The 19,861-nt window shown below is 39.0% G+C and overlaps 1 protein-coding gene across 3 annotated transcripts in view; it reads left to right on the forward strand.

Moving 5' to 3' along the window:
• Prkd1 (protein kinase D1) overlaps window positions 1–12,791 on the forward strand; it is a 316,195-nt gene extending 303,404 nt beyond the window's left edge. For all 3 annotated transcript variants that reach the window (XM_052185895.1, XM_052185897.1, XM_052185898.1), the window contains 2 exons: window positions 10,921–11,006; window positions 11,858–12,791. In XM_052185895.1, the coding sequence (XP_052041855.1) occupies window positions 10,921–11,006; window positions 11,858–12,076 (305 nt within the window). In that variant the 3' untranslated portion in view covers window positions 12,077–12,791. The remainder of the gene's footprint in view (window positions 1–10,920; window positions 11,007–11,857) is intronic.
• The last annotated feature ends 7,070 nt before the right edge of the window (window positions 12,792–19,861 follow it).

Consider the following 19,861-nt stretch of genomic DNA (forward strand, 5'->3'; position numbering starts at 1 on the left):
TCCATGGCACCATAGTAACCTAGTACTAACCACTTTCAGTGGTCTTGTACCTTTAACCTTTTCCAATACAAAATCTGTCCTAAAACCCAGTAATCCCAGCACTGTCAGGAAACTATGAACAGATACACACCATCACCCTCCATCGAAACCTGTAAACCAGAATCCTCTGTATAAATCTTCACACTTCTATTGTAATACATGGGAAAGTCTATAAAGATGTCTAGAAGCCAAGTTCAAGCCCTGAGTATAATAGAAATGCCCAAATCACTTCTAAAACTCCTAGAACCTGCCTGGAGACTCCTCACCTAAAGACTTTTACCTGTCTTCGGGTTAAGCACTTTTTTTTTTTTTTTTTGGAACCATAACTCTTAAAAGGATGTTAGCATGGAGTGTAAACGAAGAATACTCTATGAGAGAAATGTATTTATGTTGCTGCCTTAAATTTCGAGTCAGGCAGGCATGGATGTGATAACCTCTGTATGCTTGTGTTGAAACAATTCATGGTTTCCGAGATCATGTTGCCGATCTTCAGAAGAAATTGCGATTGAATCTGAGACCGAGAGTAACCACTGATGGAATACTTTCTACAGAGGAAAGAACTGAGAGCAGCAAAGCCATCAACTCAAGTCTCTAAAGGTCTTACACTTCATTGGATTCCGGTAATTGACTCAGGAACGAGTGAGATGATGATTTCCAGTGGCCTTGTTAGCTGCTGGCAGCCTCTGGCTGCAGCCCCTGCGAGGAGCGTCCCAGTTAGTGTTGCTGGGCAACGGCATGCTGGGTTGAGAGCTGGAATGTGAAGGGTTGCAAAACGATTTTTAAAATAAACACACAAGTTCCCATCAGCGTGAAGCCAAGCAAAGGGAGAGGAGCAGTAAGCACTGCACTTCAGCAGTCAGAGGTAGAACTGAACGGGAAAAGAAGAGAAAAGCCTAGGGGGTGCCTGGTGATGGCTCCTTCAAATTAGCATCCCTCTGAACATAGCAACTGAATCGTATGGGATGAAGGAACGTGAGGATAAAAAGCATGAAAGGAAAAAGTGATATGTCTGGACAAAAAGGAAGAACACTGGGGAGTCGTAAGTTCTTTCTCTGCTATAAATTAAATACTCTGTATTGCAAATGTCCCGATTTTTGACAATAGTCCGTCTTGAGCCCATGATCCGTAACATTCTACCCAGCTATAGTGCTCTATCATCCAAAAACATTATAACTAAAACAGGTAGACCACATGCACAGAATACGGATGTTAAAACTTAGAGCTGAGAAAGAGACTAATTTCTGGTTAGCGTGTTGGAGCTACCAAATGGCTAGTTAGCGGTTTTCTAATACCTCAGAGTTCCAATTCATTTTCTGTTTTAGAAACTCATCAAGTTTAGTGGAAAACTTTGTCTGACCTCAATGGAGCGAAAATCTAATGGAGAGAGTAGGAAGACCCTGCTGCCAGCGGAACTGATCAACGGACTTGATCAAAGAAGAAGATAGGATTTGATGGGAGATGCGAACTGCAGGCTCCACGAGTTAGCGATGCAGAAGCGCCAGTGACGTCATCTTTCCAGGATTCCCTCCAAACCTCACAAGTTTCCAGCGTTTCCATAGCAGGGCTCATGTATCTTGTACACTTAGGGATTGCTATCCCAATACTTGACGTTTAGTTTGAAATCCAGGATGACTGCAGTATAGTTTGTAGCTTCAAGGTTTTCAAGGTTAATTCAGGGCATTGATGCCAGAGGAAAATCGAGCCAAAACATCTTTACTCGTGGAGCACTTATTTGTCTATTAAGATTAAATCCCTGCATGCGTCTGCCGTACATCCATTTTCCACGGATGTCCCTGTACATCTAGTCATGAGCTCCATGGAGCTGTAGCTGTCCCAACACTTTCCAAAGGACCCATTCTGTTTAAAAATGAGTGTGTGGTAAAATTTTACAGATACTTTAATCTTCTGTTTAATAGAATAATGAGAAAAAGTACTGGTTAAAATGATACAAACCAATAACTTAAAACAAAAAGAAAAAGATAAAAAGGTAAAACATAGATTTAAAAATGGTATTTCTTCCTTTTCCCATTTTTTTTTTTTTTGGAAAACATTGATGTATGGCTATAGACAATTTTGAAAGAACCCAAATCTTTGATCATGAATGAGAAACGTAAAAATTAAAATTGGTATTGCTGATCATGTTCTCATAAGAAAAGCAACGGGGAAAAAACCTCCCCACATTGTACTAATATGGCTGCTGAAGAGACTATATGACAGCCAACTGTTCATGGGAATAGACGTATGATGATAAGAGATTAGAACTGTAAGAATAGGATAGTATGGGACAGTTGGAATATAATCATGACAGTGCAAACATTATTGTCATATTTATTGCAAAAGAATGTAGGTATTGCCCAGTTTGCCCCTATTGTCTGCCAGGATGGAAAGGACAAGGGGAGGTAAGTGTGAAGAGGGCGGGGTCTCACATCCTGCTTTGCTTAGCCTCTAGATGAAATCCCGCCATTCAGAGTAGCATCAGCTTATTATCTGTATAGCTTAGAGGCCAGTACTATGTCACAGCGTTCCCTGTCCAGCAAGAGCCAGATGTTTGAAATCATTGTTTTTCTTGTTTTGTAGAAAGAAGTGTATGATATCCATATGTCCTTTTCTTGTAGATTTCTAAGTTACCTTGGCACTCCAGATCCTTAAGGAGCCCTGTGAGACCTGTGGTTTCTGCATGGCTCTCTCTTTTCCTGCCCAGGCACCACCACGCCACTTTTCCATCTCAAGTCCCACTTTGCCCACCTCCTCGACATGTTCTCTGTCTCCTTCACTTTGCTTTTTAGAGGAATTCAGAACCTAGTCTGCTCTTGTATCTGATTCTTCCATTTTCCCTCTGCATACCCTCATTCTGAAGCCACACTTTGTGCAGTTTCTTCTAGGTCAGTGTTCTGCATCTTTTCATTATTTTTTTCATATGTTAGTTACAATTCTGTTATACAAATAATTTCTCTCTCTCGATTTCTTTCGGATCCTTCCCACTTCCCCACCCACCCAACTTTATGTTCCTTCTCACATGGTTCAAAGGTAACAACAACAACAACATAACAAAAAAAACCCTGAAAATCAAAACAAATAAGACAAAAATAAAACAAAATGAAACAGGAAGCATCCCTTCTCAAAAAGCAAAAACACAGAATCCACTTTCATGTTGACCAACTACTCCTGGACATGGATTCTGCCCTGGAGTGTGGTTGATGTGACTAGTAACACTCCATTGGAGAAAGCTAAACTTTTCTTTCCCAGCAGGTCTCAATTGGAAATAGCTTCCTGGTTTGGGCTAGAAGTTTCTATCCACACACCTTCTTGGTGCTGGGATCTTTTCTGGTTTAAACATGTGCAGGTTCTAGCCATGCTGCCACAGACACTGTGTGTTTATGTGTACAGCAGTCCTATTGTTTAGGGAAGATGCTGTGTCCTTGGAGAAATCCATCATCTATGATTCTCACAGTCTCTCCATCTCTTTTATGTAGATCATTGAGCCTTGAGCAGAAGGATGTTAAAAAGACATCCCAGTTAGGGCTAAGTACTCTAAAGTCGTTCACTCTTTACACATTGTCCAGTTGTGGGTCTCTGTTAATTATGGTGTACTTCAAAATAAAAGCCTTCTATTATGATGAATAATTGATACACTGATCTGTGAGCATCAGAATATACCATTTGTAGTCATTTTATTACTATGATCCTTTTACAGATAAAAGGTAGAATTCACCTAGAACTTATGTCCTATTGAGTCTCAGGTTCACAGACACATTAGTAGTTTCAGGCATGGGTTTCATCTCATGGTACAGGCCTTAGATTCAATTAAAAATTATTTGTAAGTACTATAACATTTGTGCCATTATTACAGCAACATGTCTTGCAGAGAGATTACTGCTGTAGTTCCCAGAGTTTGTTACCGAATCAGATGGATGATTAGTTTTCTCCTGCAGTAGCATGCAGAGTACCTTCCAATACCACGAATACTGCACGGTAGGAACAGAGCTTCTAGTTGTGTTCCAGGTTAATTTCTTGATGTTTGATGACATAACTAAATTGTGTCTTCAGCAAGAAGGATTTACATTATGTTGTGGAGAATAAGCAGTAGACTTGGTGATAGTCTGTGATCTTTTGGGGGAGCCTATGGGACCCCTTGGGCTAACATCTCAACAAGGACGTTTTACTTGATGACTTGTCATTATGACATTGTCTTCCTTACGATATGGTGACTCCATTTAGATTCATTTCATGTATGTATATATTTAGGAAGATTCTAGAGTAGTGGGATTTCATGTGACTTTTCAACATGCCTCTAGTATTAGTTGTCCTTTCTCATATTCTATTCTGTATATCCGGCATTTTTATTTTCCTCCCATTTAATACTCCTAGTTTTTCCTTTATCTCTTCACTGTTATATTCTATCTCCTTTCCTTGGAGGAAAGGTCACTCCTGGTCCCTTATTATCTACTTAATTGCTGAGTAGTTCATATTGAAGCACATATTTAAAACTGAGCTAACATTTGCTTATCTGTGTTCATAGCTGCTCTACTCTTTATAGCTAGAAGTTTGAAATAGCCTTGATTCTAATCAATTGATGAATGGATAATGAAAACTTAATATATGTATAAAATAGGATATTATTCAGCTTTTAAGAATGGTGAAATTTGCAAGTAAATGTGTAGAGCGTAAACAATCATTGAGGTAACTCATGTCCCAAAAGACAGATATATTCTTCCATATGTGAATGTTTGTTAGCATTTTAATTTTTTTTCAGATTGATAACTAGAGCTGGAGCACCTTGGCCTGTTGTGCTCCCATTGGGGATTGTTGGCACTAGAGTTTGTTTTGTTACTGTCACTCACTTTACTACTCTTGGTCCCTTTTCCTTTTGTGAAAGACATACAGCAATGCCTGCTGGGAGCAGGAACCAGGGAGGACATGGAAGTGATCTTATGAACTCTCAGTAGCAGACAAGAGACAGATACATTTTGAACCCCTTAAGGAGTTAACCAGTGTGGGCCTGTGGCTAGTGTGTTTTTGAGTGACCTATGATGGAAATGAAAAAGATACTAATGTGTGTGAGACAGGCTACAGTTGTCTGCAGCTCATGACAGGAGACTCAACGCAGAACTCAATCACTGAAAATTTTAGACTTTATAGATTCCCATAATGAATGATTAGATAGATTTTTTTTAACATTTAGAAAATCAATCCTGGTTCTTATAAGAAATGACTAAAAGTCATAATTTGTCAGAATTCCTTTTCCAGGGATCTATTATGTCAGAATAGCTACTTTTCTTTTTACATAGGATTGCTAGATTGACAGAGTAGCATTAAGGACAGATATGTCTTGATCACAAAAATTTATTATGTGGGGTGAGAAATGTCCTATAATAACCTGTTATGGATAATGAAGTATGAATTAGATGGGATCATTGGAGTAGTAAAAATCTACTCAAGAAATAAGTAGCCCTAGTAGTTAGAATTGTGAGTTAGGATATATCCAGAATGTTCTATGTTTAAAATTCTGTGCTTTGCCACAAAAGTGTTCTAATAATTGGATTAACACATAGCAAATGGGCAGAAGGAAATCATATCACATTCAGAATATTCTCTGAGGGCTGAACTGTGGGCTGCAGCTAAAATGAAACACAAGAAGCCCTGAATTAAATATGCAAAAGTGTGATAGAAACATAATGAAAAAATTAATGTCTGTTGTATCAGTGTATTGGTTAAACGACTTTGGCTCCCAGAGGGTCAAGTGCACTTTGCACCAGCCCAAGAATTCTTTGCATTCACAAAGGAAACATGCATGCACACACACTTGCATTCACTCACAATCACACTCAAATACACACACTAGCCAATATCTCTATGCCTTCACTAGTTCAATGGGTTGGCACTTCTAAACCTTGCTGTGGCTAACACACACTTCCCTCCCAGATTCCTGGCTTAACACCTTCTAACGTCCATGATTATAAAACAATTATCAAATTGTTGAATCCTGACATTATCAGTTAGTAATTAGTTACAGTATACTATGGCTTCTGTCTGCCGTATAGTATAACAGCACAGCCTGGGAGCTGGATCCCTTGAGTTGCAGCCTCAACACCGTTGCCTTTGACCAACTTATCAGCTTTGGGTAACTGTCACTTCCCCTTTTCTGTTAGAATTAGAGATTGAAACTGCATTTCATAGGGCAATTGTTATACTAAATCAGACATGGATGCAACCTTTTATTTTTTAATAAAATCTTTTACTCCTAGGTCATATAAAGAATGCCCATGCATAGATCAAACTAGCCAATAATAATAAGCAAAAATTCACCCTGGTTATTTTGAAGGTTATCAGAAAAGTCTAGTGACTGTGAGCAGAAGGCTGTGCTGAAAGATTAAGAACTAACAGACCATTGAGCCACTGTTTAACGTGAGGCTGAGAGACAGAGAAGCTGCTGTATCCAACAATATAGTTCATTGTCTAGAACATCTAAAATATAAATGGCAGCAGTCTAGGGTGGCCTAGAAGAGCAAACCCTTTACTATAACTGCGTAGAATGTTAAGTGTTGCCACTCTGTACTTGGAGCAGCATGGGTCAGTGCCTATGGGATTGCAGTTCAACTGCCAGCTTTTCAAACTAGTTCTCGTCAGGTGTTACTTAGATAATATTTAGTAAATGTACTAATGAATGACTAATTAATACCTATATGTGATAAATGTTTTAAATTTGTTTCTAAAATTTCTGTTTGTGTGTGTGTGTGTGTGTGTGCCTGAGTATCTGGCTTACATCTGTGCACAGGTCCTCATAAAGACCATTTTTCTGGGGTTGGGGAGGGGAGGATGTCTTAGAAGTGGAGTTGCAAGCAGTTAGGAGCAATATGGGTACTTGGTGCAAAACACAAATCTCCTGAAAGAACAGAATGTGCTCATAAAAAGCCATCTCTCTGGTCCCCCAAGTTATAAACTCTTATTACCCAGGATTGTATTAGGTTAGATAAGGCCTGTAAAGAGAAAGGGGATATGAGATGTCAAAGAGGGGAGAAGAGAACTTTAGAAATATCCTTTGTAATATAAATTTGCTTTACAAGCATATGGCCTGAGTCCAGTCCCCAGAAACTATGTAAAAAAAAAATCTTGGTGTGGCATTTCACATGCATCCATGTGCACACACATATGCACATGCATGCACACACAATGGATTTCCTGGAAGCCATTTTGGATCATGCAGTTGAGGCTTCACTGTATGAAACTTGATTAATGGATGGTTTTGAGAGTTTGGTAGGCAGGGAAAAACAAGTGGTACTCTCAAAATCAGAAATGTAAACTTATCTTTCTGCGTAACAAAAAGGCTATAATGTTTACTGGAGATTTTTATATTTATGGGCTTTTGTTTTATATTCTATTTCTTAAGAGCCACAGAGGCGCACTGATCCACACACATCCTCCACCACTTCTCTCCTCACTGCCTAAAGTGCTTTCTCGTAGAAGCACCTCATTGCTTTGCTGTGTTTATTCAGGTCACAAGAGGACTGGCAGGCAGGCCTGAGATCATAAGCTTCATTCAGAACAATTTTTCCATCTTTCCATTTTCCATTTCTCTGTAGACACTTGTAGTCCCTCCTCTGCCAGGATTCTCTTTCCATTAGGCAGTGCGGCTCACCGCTGGGGCCCGTTGGGGCACAAAGCAGACCTTTTGTTGAGTTACTGTACTCCCACCTTCCTAATTACAGAATTCAAAGCAGAACAAGTGAATTAATAACGTGTATTTATGCCCTGCAGTGCTTGGGGAAGTGTAATGCTGCCGCGTGCTTGCCGTAGCACAGGAGTTCTCCCTTCACCCCTTGGCCTCCATTTCTGAACTGTGACTTCACAGCAGCCAGAATGGAAGGTGCACTTTACTCTCCAGCGAGTAAATCATATGAATGGATGTTTTAAAGCTCATGCCCAACACACTGTGCACAGAGAGAACTATACTTTCAAAGGCTCAGAGAAAACATATGCTTGGACTCTGAAATTGTACTAAGTACCCTACTTCCTCAGGTACCTTCACCAAGGCAGGGTTGATGGGCAAAGGTGGTCTTTAAATGTGTTGTTGCATTTAATTTCCCTAATCAAAAAGTTAGTGTTGATTATGTAGCCCTTCAGTGTAAGAAAATATATAAATATTAGAACCAAAGGAAAACTCCTAGATGCCAAGAGATTATGGAAATTAATTTCCTTTGCTTAATAACAGATGATTTGAATCTGTTGGGACTGAACATTGCAAGTTTGTTTCTGTGGGCAGTTATTTCAGTCTGGATTTTCCAGACCATGCAACTTGATGGGGATCAGACACTGGAGTTCTTCTGAATTTCCCTATTAAAATTTAGTGTTTGGGGAAACCTGGGGAGTTAATTCTCCATTTTTCAAATATTAAGGCTTGCAGTAGAAAAATCTATCTGTCAGACTTCAGGCCTAGGATAGGCTAGAGTTGAGAGAAGATATTTACTCCACTGTAAAAGCTTATATTCTTTGGATACTTCATTCCAAGGGGAGGGGGGAGGCAATAAAAGGAAATAGAGAAGTTATGAAAATGAGTTCAAAATGGAAGTTTTAATTTAAGAACAAAATGTAGTGTGGAAGCTGAAAATACAACTCTGCAGCAATTAAATGTTAAGGACATTGTCCCATGGTATCAATTGGATGCTTTGTATAGAAGGTATAGAGAAAAATTATCTTTTCTTTGTGAAGTATATGCACATGAGCTCCAAGCAGGCAGAGTAGGAGGCTAACTGGACAGCGATTCTTTTTTTTTTATTCGATATATTTTTTACTTACATTTCAAATGATTTCCCCTTTTCTAGTCCCCCACTCCCCGAAAGTCCTGTAAGCCCCCTTCTATCCCCCTGTCCTCCCACCCACCCCTTCCCACTTCCCCATTCTGGTTTTGCCGAATACTGCTTCACTGAGTCTTTCCAGAACAAGGGGCCACTCTTCCTTTCTTCTTGTACCTCATTTGATGTGTGGATTATGTTTTGGGTATTCCAGTTTTCTAGGTTAATATCCACTTATTAGTGAGTGCATACCATGATTCACCTTTTGAGTCTGGGTTACCTCACTTAGTATGATGTTCTCTAGCTCCATCTATTTGCCTAAGAATTTCATGAATTCATTGTTTCTAATGGCTGAATAGTACTCCATTGTGTAGATATACCACATTTTTTGCATCCACTCTTCTGTTGAGGGATACCTGGGTTTGTTCCAGCATCTGGCAATTATAAATAGGGCTGCTATGAACATAGTAGAGCATGTATCCTTATTACATGCTGGGGAATCTTTTGGGTATATGCCCAGGAGTGGTATAGCAGGATCTTCTGGAAGTGAGGTGCCCAGTTTTCGGAGGAACCGCCAGACTGATTTCCAGAGTGGTTGTACCAATTTGCAATCCCACCAGCAGTGGAGGAGTGTTCCTCTTTCTCCACACCCTCTCCAACACCTGCTGTCTTCTGAATTTTTAATCTTAGCCATTCTGACTGGTGTAAGGTGAAATCTCAGGGTTGTTTTGATTTGCATTTCCCTAATGACTAATGAAGTTGAGCATTTTTTAAGATGCTTTTCCGCCATCTGAAGTTCTTCAGGTGAGTGAGAATTCTTTGTTTAACTCTGTACCCCATTTTTTAATAGGGTTGTTTGGTTTTCTGGAGTCTAACTTCTTGAGTTCTTTATATATATTGGATATTAGCCCTCTCTCTGATGTAGAATTGGTGAAGATCTTTTCCCAATTTGTTGGTTGCCGATTTGTCCTCTTGATGGTGTCCTTTGCCTTACAGAAACTTTGTAATTTTATGAGGTCCCATTTGTCAATTCTTGCTCTTAGAGCATACGCTATTGGTGTTCTGTTCAGAAACTTTCTCCCTGTACCGATGTCCTCAAGGGTCTTCCCCAGTTTCTTTTCTATTAGCTTCAGAGTGTCTGGCTTTATGCGGAGGTCCTTGATCCATTTGGATTTGAGCTTAGTACAAGGAGACAAGGATGGATCAATTCGCATTCTTCTGCATGCTGCCCTCCAGTTGAACCAGCACCATTTGTTGAAAAGGCTTTCTTTTTTCCATTGGATGTTTTCAGCCTCTTTGTCGAGGATCAAGTGGCCATAGGTGTGTGGGTTCATTTCTGGCTCTTCAATCCTGCTCCATTGATCCTCCTGCCTGGACAGCGATTCTAACTCCTCAGGGGACAGTACTTGTCTTGTTCCAGGAAAGCACTGATTGCCAATATAAATCTAATTTATTGCCTTTTTAAAAAGCAAACAAAAAATTCAAAGATAGTGTCATTTCCTACAGAATTGCTTGTTTATAGATTACAGGTAGATCTTGAAAAGTGATTCATGTTTTACTGTATTTTTTTCTAGAATTTATGATGTCCACATATCTATATCTTCAACCAACTTTTTCATTTTCTATTTTATTTTATTTTTGTTTCAAAACAGGGACTTACATTACAGTTCAAACATTCCTTGAACTTGTAACAGTCCTTCAGCCTTGGCCTCTTGACTTACCACATCAAACTAATTGAAATCTAAAATTCCCTTTATATGTATTCAAATACTGATTGTTTTTTATAACAAAATAGCAATTTTCTTTCTTCAGTACTAATTCTATTTCTTTAAGACATGCTAAAATGCATATATCAAAATTTAAAAAACATTATAGAGTACAAAAATTAAAATTCACGTTGTGCAATAAATTCAAATACCCTTCCCCCTAATTTCTAACTTGATTTAGAATTCTCAAGTAATTACTTTCAGGTTTTCCTATTACCACTATATTACTCTTATATCTCTATAATAGCAGATATTATTAAGACTCTATGTAAATTACATATTCATTACATAATTGATAACTAATTTTAATAATGATTGATTTTCAGCCATTGATCTTATCAATAACTTGCTACAAGTGAAAATGAGAAAACGCTACAGTGTGGATAAAACTTTGAGTCACCCTTGGCTACAGGTAAAAATCATCTGTGGTTTGCTTTTTGTGGGCATGCTTCCAATTTATTTATATAAGATTTTTATATAAATAAAAATGTCATGTTTATACAGGTATAATTACCATAACATTATTTTTTCCAAAATGCATGTGATTTCATGGGATGTAATAACAGTGTAGTGTTTCTAAATATCCCTCTTTCTGTCTGGAAGATTTGATGAAGGTACACACATACACAAAACACATGCACAGAACACATGGCAGCTCCCCCTGCCATATATACATATACATATATATATGTATATACACACACATATACATATATATATATATATATATATATATATATATATATGCATACATACATATACACACACCAACAAGGGTCATAACAGAACTCAAAAGACCAGATTTGGAAAGCATCTGTATGCTTAATCCTGATAATTATCTCAATAGATGCCCATCTGCCCATTTACTGGTCTCGTTTGGAAGCTCTATTTCAAGTCTCGGGATATCATGCATAGATATAAATACATGGCAAATATAAAGTATATGAGTGTGTAAAGTTTAGAAAATGACACTCTGAAATAATGAAGGGTTACTTATAGCCATTAAACTGCAAAGCAATGTCAACATTCCTAATTGCTTGACTACAAGCATTAATTATCCACACTGGGAGCCATGGCATCCTCCAAGCAACATGCATGGTCTAAGGCTAAGCAACTAAGATGACCTCGATGCTGATGCTGCCTGTGACTGTACGGTGATTCAGCATTGAGAGAATAGAAAGGACAGAATGGAACTACCAGTGTAGGAAACGCACGTCAAGTCGCAATGATCTCTAGGACGATATTTTGGCATTTCTTCTTCAGGACTATCAGACCTGGGTAGACTTACGAGAGCTGGAATGCAGAATTGGAGAACGCTATATTACCCACGAAAGCGATGACTCCAGGTGGGAGCAGTATGCAGGCGAGCAGGGCTTGCAGTACCCCGCACACCTGATCAGTCTGAGTGCTAGTCACAGCGACGGTCCTGAGGCTGAAGAGAGAGAGATGAAAGCCCTCAGTGAGCGTGTCAGCATCCTCTGATTCCGTCCCCTCTCATCTGTCAAAACACTGTGGAATTAATAAATACATACGGTCAGGTCTAACATTTGCCTTGAGAACTGCCGTTATTTTCTGTCAGATGAGAACAAAGCTGTTAAACTGTTAGCACTGTTGATGTCTCTGAGTTGCCAAGACAAATCAACAGAAGCATTTGTATTTTGTGTGACCAACTGTGTTGTATTAACAAAAGTTCCCGGAAACACTAAACTTGTTATTGTGAATGATTTATGTTATACTTAATACATTAAACCTGTCTCCACTGTGCCTTTGCAAATCAGTGTTTTTCCTACCAGAGCCTCGTTTTGGTGAGAGCCAGCACCTATCCATGGCACCTTTGTGGTTGGCATGCCCCCATTGATGGTGGTACTCTAAGCAAACTCTTCAGGAGTAGATAATCTGCCGGTGTTCTGTGAACAACTCAAAGTGCACAGTGGATGGGGCGAGCGTGGAAGATGCGGAGAAGGCATCTAAGTCCTAAGGCTGACTCACATGACAACAGTTCTGCCTTGTGGTTTCAAATCTTCTGCCTGTCTGTTGTGCCTCAGTGTATTTAAACTCTAGTAAGTGCACCTCATATGTGGAGCTGCCGCTCTAAGCCTAAATGCCTTAGAATGTAAACTGCTATCCATACCAGATGCATTTCTTCCTTTCTTACAATACCAACTGTATCACGGAAAACCAGCAACTCAGCAAATGTTGGCCTTTGTGTATTTTTCAATAATAAGAAATAAATCTTGTTTTCAAAGTTGGTGTCAATCTAATCAAATTATTTTTAGTTATAGTCTATGGTCTTTTTAGGACCTTTGAAGTTCAAAGCTATTTTCTCAAAGACAGGAAAAATGTGTCATGCCTGTGCATGTGAAAGTGTAGAGACACATTTCTTTTTAAAAATTTTATATCTTTATTTACTTTTATTTATTTGCATCTATTGTATGAATGTTTTGCCTCACATGTATGTCTGTTCACCACGTGGGTGCCTGGATCCTGGGGGGTGGAGGTCAGAAGAGGGCATCAGGTTCCTTGGAACAGGAATTGCTGCCAGTGTGCATGCTGGCTGGTATTGAACCCCACTCCTCTGCAAGAGCACTCAGTTCTCTTAACTGTCGGGCCATCTCCCTAGCATGTAGAGAAACATTTATACCTTGCATGTCACCTCACTTAGTTAGAAAGGAAGCTAGAAAGAGAAAAACTAATAAAGCCAAACAGGAACATGGAGACAGAAGTAGGCATTTACAAGTTGCAGAGTCAATGTAGTTTTCTGACTTGTTAAACCAGAGGTTTATTTGAAGGCTGACTCGGGTTTATTTTTATGTGAGATAAGAAAATTGGTTTTGAAATAAATCACAAAAACTGAAAAAAAAAAAAAACCCTATAAGAACACCCACTCATCAACATTATACAGTCAGAAAGGAAAAAGGTAGGCCATGCTGACCAGACTCACAGGTGCACAGAGTGGGGCAATGTCGGTTTGTGTGTGTGTGTGTGTGTGTGTGTGTGCGTGTGTGTAGATATACAGTGCTTCAAAGAATAAGTGTTGAGAGGCACAGAATAAATCAAAGTGTTAAGACTGAATTATTTCAGTTTAGTAGAATAAAGCAAGAATATTGGATCTGTCCAGTGTTTAATCTCTATGTTTTTACTGAATTTTAAACAAATAGTCTGAAAAATTCAATTTCTAAATCTACTGCTTTAGGGGTAATATGGGGTAAAATATGGTAGGAAATAGGCTATGTGCACATGTGCGTGTGCACATCCAAATGCACACTCATGTCCAAGTGACTGCACACACAAGTGTATAGATGTCTCTTTGGGTTGACAGAATAGAATGTGCTATCTAATATGAGAATGAGTGTTGTAGGAATATGAATAGCACCTTTTTAGGTCAAAAGAGTAGTAAACAAATTCAAGAGAGAGTAAAGGAGTGAAAGTATATAAATCCCTTCTCACTTTACATAAAATGCAGTAGAGAACCATAATTTAAATGACAATGATTCATGTTAAACGCATATCTGCCTTTAGAAGCTATAATATAAAATCCTATGCAGTGACTTATTTGTTCTGGAAGTTAAGGTGGCAATGGTGTAAGAAACTATGACTATATGTCCTGGACACCACAAAAGATCCTTGAGTCTATGATGCCCAATTGGGAGGAGGAACCCAGTGTAAATTACAGAACTGTAGAGAAATGCATTACTTCTGCAGCAAATATTTACTCAAGCTTTCTACTGTGTGGTGCTTTGCTCTATGTATGATTTTGGGGTGTACATAGGATATTCCTCTTAAGACAATATTGCTGATGCCTTTTGAAAAATCATAGATGCAGATAAATGAAGTGTACAGGCAGGAAAGCAAATAGGTGATGTTTGAGCATGACTTGAATAAACAGTCTTTTCTACCTGGAGCTCTGCCAGGCTGCACATAGAAGGCATAACAGAGGCCAGGGAGGTGAGAAGGATACTTTACAGGCATGAAAGTATAACACTGGATTACTGGAAAGTGTATAGATTACTGGAGAAGTAATATAGTACATCCAGAGGCAGGAGGCATAATCTAGATTCAGAGGTTCTTCAAAAACAATTTTTTAAAGGTTTGAAATTTGTACTGTTTGAGTCTCAGAAAACCACTCACATTTCAAATAAAAGAGTTAAGCGCCATCAACAAGTTCACCCTGTCTGCAGCACAGAGGCTGGATTAACACTGAGGCAAAATGGATGAACTTAAGACCAACTGCCCTTCCAAGAAGTCATGAGAGCCGACCAAAGCAACAGTAACATGGAAAAGGGGAAGGAGGTACGTGTAAGAGATGCTGAGAAGTGGGATCTGTGGTCCTTGTTAATGATTAAATGTGGAATAACAGTTCAGAATGAACCTTGGGTTTCTGCTCAGATGACTATGAGAGTGTTAATTAAAGATTTACAAAGGGCATGTTAAAATTTGAATATTTGGATGCCAAGTATCTATAGCACTGCAGATGTAGCTCAGTTAGTAGAATGGTTCCCTTGTTGTTCATGAAGTCTGGAATTGATCCCCAGCATTACATAATTCAGAACATGGTGTGACATTCCTTTAACCCAAGCATTGGGCATTGAAGTAGGAGGATCAGAAATTCAAATCATCCTTGCCAACCATCTTCCTATCCTGTAAAGCTTCAGTTTCTGTGAGTCATTGCTGATGATAAGTATCACTTTCAGTAAAATAACTCATAGTTTAAAATGCTGGAATATTATGGCACCAAGAAGAGCAAGCCAGTATATATTTAATACAATAAGCCAACACTTTTTTTATATCATTTTGTCAAACACAGGGAAAGGTGTACTGTATACTTGTCACAGTTAGATGTTCTTAAGCAGCAACATCACTCGCCCACTTGAGAGGCCATAATTGCTGCTCTCTGTGTATTGTGATTCACCAAAGAACCTACCACTGTTTTTGCTTTGTCCTGAGCAGGAAGAGAGTACTGGGAGAAATATTTTGGTCTGCATTGCTTTTGTTATGTCTACTCCTTGAAGGGAATTTTGAGAACCACATTTTGAGAACCACATGGTGAATTGTTTATGGGATGTGTAATGACCACATAAACTTAAGAAAGCCACCACTCCCTCCCGCTTCATTGTTCAGTCGGTACTAATTTGGCTTTCTAAGAAACAATCACATTTTGCGTACTCTCTAATTGTGTCTGTCTTAAGAAAGAGGACTTGAGTTTTCCTGAAGATGCGCTAAGGTCCTTGCTACCATTAGCTGCCAAGAGAACAGCTTTTCACTTTTCTGCAGACACGTTCTAGGCTCAAACACGGTGATGCCAACTCAACACTCTGTGTATGTTCAGTGTTTTGCTTCCTCTGTGCTTTAGTTATGCTCTATACATATATTTGATAACATTTTAGCATTTCTGCTGGGGGTTTTTGTTTCTATTATTTATTAATGGCTGATTTGCTGATTATAACAGACAGTGTTACTTATCATCTATCTCAAATTAATAGTTACTTAATGCAGGTGCAATGGACAAACTTTGCCCCCTTGTAGATGTTTCCTCTGTTTTCCTTTATAATATCATCTTACATAGCATAACTTTAGACGTGGGTATGCCAGTGCTGCTTTACAGTTTTATGTGGTTTGAATTCAGATAGTTTATACATTATCCCTGGATGTTTTTTTTTACCGTCTGTGGGACCATTTATGAAGGTAAGGAGTAGAATAGCATAAATCCATCAGTATCTTCTGGAACAAAATGCAGCTTCGTATGTGCATATTGCCTCTAGCCACTAGGGACATATGAGAACATATTTCCAGTCTGATCATTGCTCTAGTAAGTTCTGCAGCCTTAGAAGGACTATAGTCTTAATTCTCCATGGTTGTTTGCTAACCATCCCCCTGCATCAGTACAGAGCCATTTCCCCAGCCTCTAAGTTTTGTAATACTGTGTCAAAGAGCAGAGAGTTATAGAGCATGGGAAAGAACATGTGGCTCTATGTCTCTCTCATTTTACCGAGACATCATAGATTTCCTTGGATAAATGCTTATCTTCGTTGTATGATATTAGCCAGCTTCTAAAGTTTATTCTTTTATCTTTTTTTTCCAAATTTTTGAAAATTTTATCATTGGATCCTGTATTTCAGAATGAAGCACATAACATTTATTTTAGAGAAGAGTGAGTTATTGCTTAGTATATATCAAATTTTGCATTTTCATGTTTAAGAATGGTATTACAAACTTAACTAGAATAAAATATTCAATATGAAGTAAATATATGAGTACATGAAACACATTGGCAAATTAAAACACTGTTGATTTAATATAATTAGCTAAAGGAAAATCAATTTTATCATTTTTATATGATAATGGAAAGTCAGAAAATTATTATGGATCATAGGTTTATTAATTTTGAGACAAATATGTTCATATATTTTCATTAAGTATCCTTAGTTATAAATATATTCACACATTTTCTACCATCTCAAAAAATGTATTAAAGAAAACATAGTGCCATTTACATCATTTCTCATTTGTCTTTCCTTCATCCAAAGAAAGCCATGTACCCCTTCCTGCTCTTTAAAATTAAAGATATTCTTTTACAATAACAGCAACAACAACACACAAGTCACACACACACTCATAATCACACATTTCATGCAGAGCTCTCATTTCACATTCATAAACACCTCTGTCATGGGATCTTAAAACTTGTCAGCTTGAAAAACACTTTCCTTCTGATAGGAGAGCAGGTCACAAGTCCAGAAACAATGCCTACATTCTTGTGTGTCTTTTGTCATACACAAAACACAAACAAAAATTAATATGATTTGTTTATGAATATCAGGCTTTACAATTCCGTTGATCTTCACTGACATACTTCATGCCAAGGTGTGTGTTTATTTATTTATTTGTTTGTTTGTTTGTTTATTTATTTATTTATTTATTTCACTCCAGACTTTATTCCCCCCTGCCCCGATCCTACCTCCAACTGTTGCACATCACATCCTTCCTCCTCACTCCCCTGTCTCCACTAGGATTTCCATACACCACACCTCCCTCCCCACCTGACTTCTAAACTCCCTGGGGCCTCCAGGCTCTTGAGGGTTAGGTGCATTATCTTTGAATGAACACAGACCTGGCAGTCCTCTGCTGTAAATGTGTTGGGGGCCTCATATCAGCTGGTGTATACTGTCTGTTTGGGTAGTCCAGTGTTTGAGAGATCTCGAGGGTCCAAATTAACTAAGACTGCTGGTGCTACTATGGGGTCGCCTTCCTCCTCAGCTTCTTTCAGCCTTTCCCTAATTCATCCATGTGGGGGGGTATAGGGGGGGTCAGCTGCTTCTGTCCATTGGTTGCGTGCAAATATCTGTATCTGACTCTTTCAGCTAGTTGTTGTCTTCCGAAGTGCTGTTATGCTAGGTCCCTTTTTGTGAGCACTCTGTAGCCTCAGTAATAGTGTCAGGCCTGGGGACCTCCCCTTGAACTGGATCCCGCTTTGGGTTGTCACTGGACTTTCTCAGGTTTCTCTCCACTTCCATCTCTGCAGTTCTTTCAGACAGGAACACGTATAGGCCACAGTTTTGACTGTGGGATGGCAACTCCCTCCCTCATTTGATATCCTCTCTTCCTGCTGGAGGTGGGCTTTATAAGTTTCTTCTCCCTACTATCAGACATTTCATCTTTTGGAGGGTCCCCCAAACCTCCTACCTCCTGTGATTAGCTGTTTCCATTCTTTTTGCTTCCCCTCAGGGCTTCGGTCCTTTAACTCACCCAATACCAGATCAGGTTCAACTCCCCCCCCCCACCACCACCACTTGTTCACTTTCACAACCAAGTCCCTCCTTCCTTCCTTCCCTCCTCCTTTTGATTGCTGTGTTCTCCCTCCCAAGTGGGACTGAGGTGTCCTTACTTGGGCAATTCAGCTTGTTGAACTTTTTGAGTTCTGTGGACTGTATCTTGGGTACTCTGTATCTGTACTTTTTTTTTTTTTTTTTTTTTTTTTTTTTTGCTAATATCCACACTTACTAGTGAGAACATACCATGCATGTCCTTTTGGGTTTGAATTACCTTACTCAGGATGATATTTTCCAATTTCATCCTGAAATTCTTGGATACTTTGGGTTAGGAGTATTTTATGTTTTGAATTTTCTTTGACAGTTGTTTCAATATCTTCTATGGTATTTTTATACCCGAGAGTCTCTCTTCTATCTTTTGTATTCTGTTGGTGATACTTACATCTATAATTAGTGACCTCTTTCCTAGCTTTTCCATTTCCAGGTTTGTCTCCATTTGTGTTTTCTTTATTGTTTCGACTTTCACTTTTAAGTCTTGGATTGCTTTATTCAATTCTTTGACCTGTTTACCTGTGCTTTCTTGTATTTCTTTCAGTGAGTTATTGATATTCTCCTTAAAGGACTCTATTATCTTTATGAGATAGGATTTTAGGTCAGCTTCCTGGTTTTCAAGTGTGTTGATGTATTCTTGGCTTGCTGTGGTGGGAGAACTGGGTTCTAATGATGCCCATGAATATTTGCTTCTGTTGCTTATGGTCTTGTGCTTGCCTTTCACCTTCTGGATATTCCTGATGTTTGCTGGTCTGGGTGACTCTGTCTGGAGTCTGTCTCTTTTGTCACTGGGTACCTTCAGGTCTCCTGGTAGGCCTGTAGCCCTGGATGTAGAAGACCACTTGTGGGACCTTCCAACTGGGTACTCTTCAGAGGGGCAGAGAACCTGCTGATCTGTTGCCCTGGCTCTAGTAGTTCTCCTGGGGGGGCAGGGAGGGCTTCAGACTGTTTGGTCTTCAGTGAAGCAGTCAAGCTGTTGTCCTGTGTCAAGATGATCCCCAGTGTGGCCTATGGACTATGGTTTCTGTTTCCCTGTGTGCAGCAGAACTCCGGGGAGGCTTTCAGCCTTTCCTGCCAGTTGCCCTGCATGCCTTCAAGCTGTCCTGTCAACTGCTCTGAGAGTAGCTTGTCCTCAACTGCTCTGAATGCAGTGGATCCTCTAGGATGGGTCAGGATATGCTGCTTTCACTGCAAAGGATGGCAGAAGGGGTATTCTTTTTTCTTTTGATCAACTATTAAATTATCAGGCTGTTAAACCTTGATACTCTTTGTGAAATGACACCTAATTCCAAATCTACATCTACTCTGTTTCTTTTATCAGGATCTAAATGTGTGAATGATAAGACTCTTTATACCTACGTATGTATAGTTCTCTGTAACAAAATGTGTGCACATGTCTCAGAAATAGTCTAAATCTTATAGGTAATCTCACCTAATGGTAATATGATGC

Source organism: Apodemus sylvaticus, chromosome 6 (genome assembly GCF_947179515.1).
Source record: "Apodemus sylvaticus chromosome 6, mApoSyl1.1, whole genome shotgun sequence".
In the NCBI taxonomy this organism is placed as follows: Eukaryota; Metazoa; Chordata; class Mammalia; order Rodentia; family Muridae; genus Apodemus; species Apodemus sylvaticus.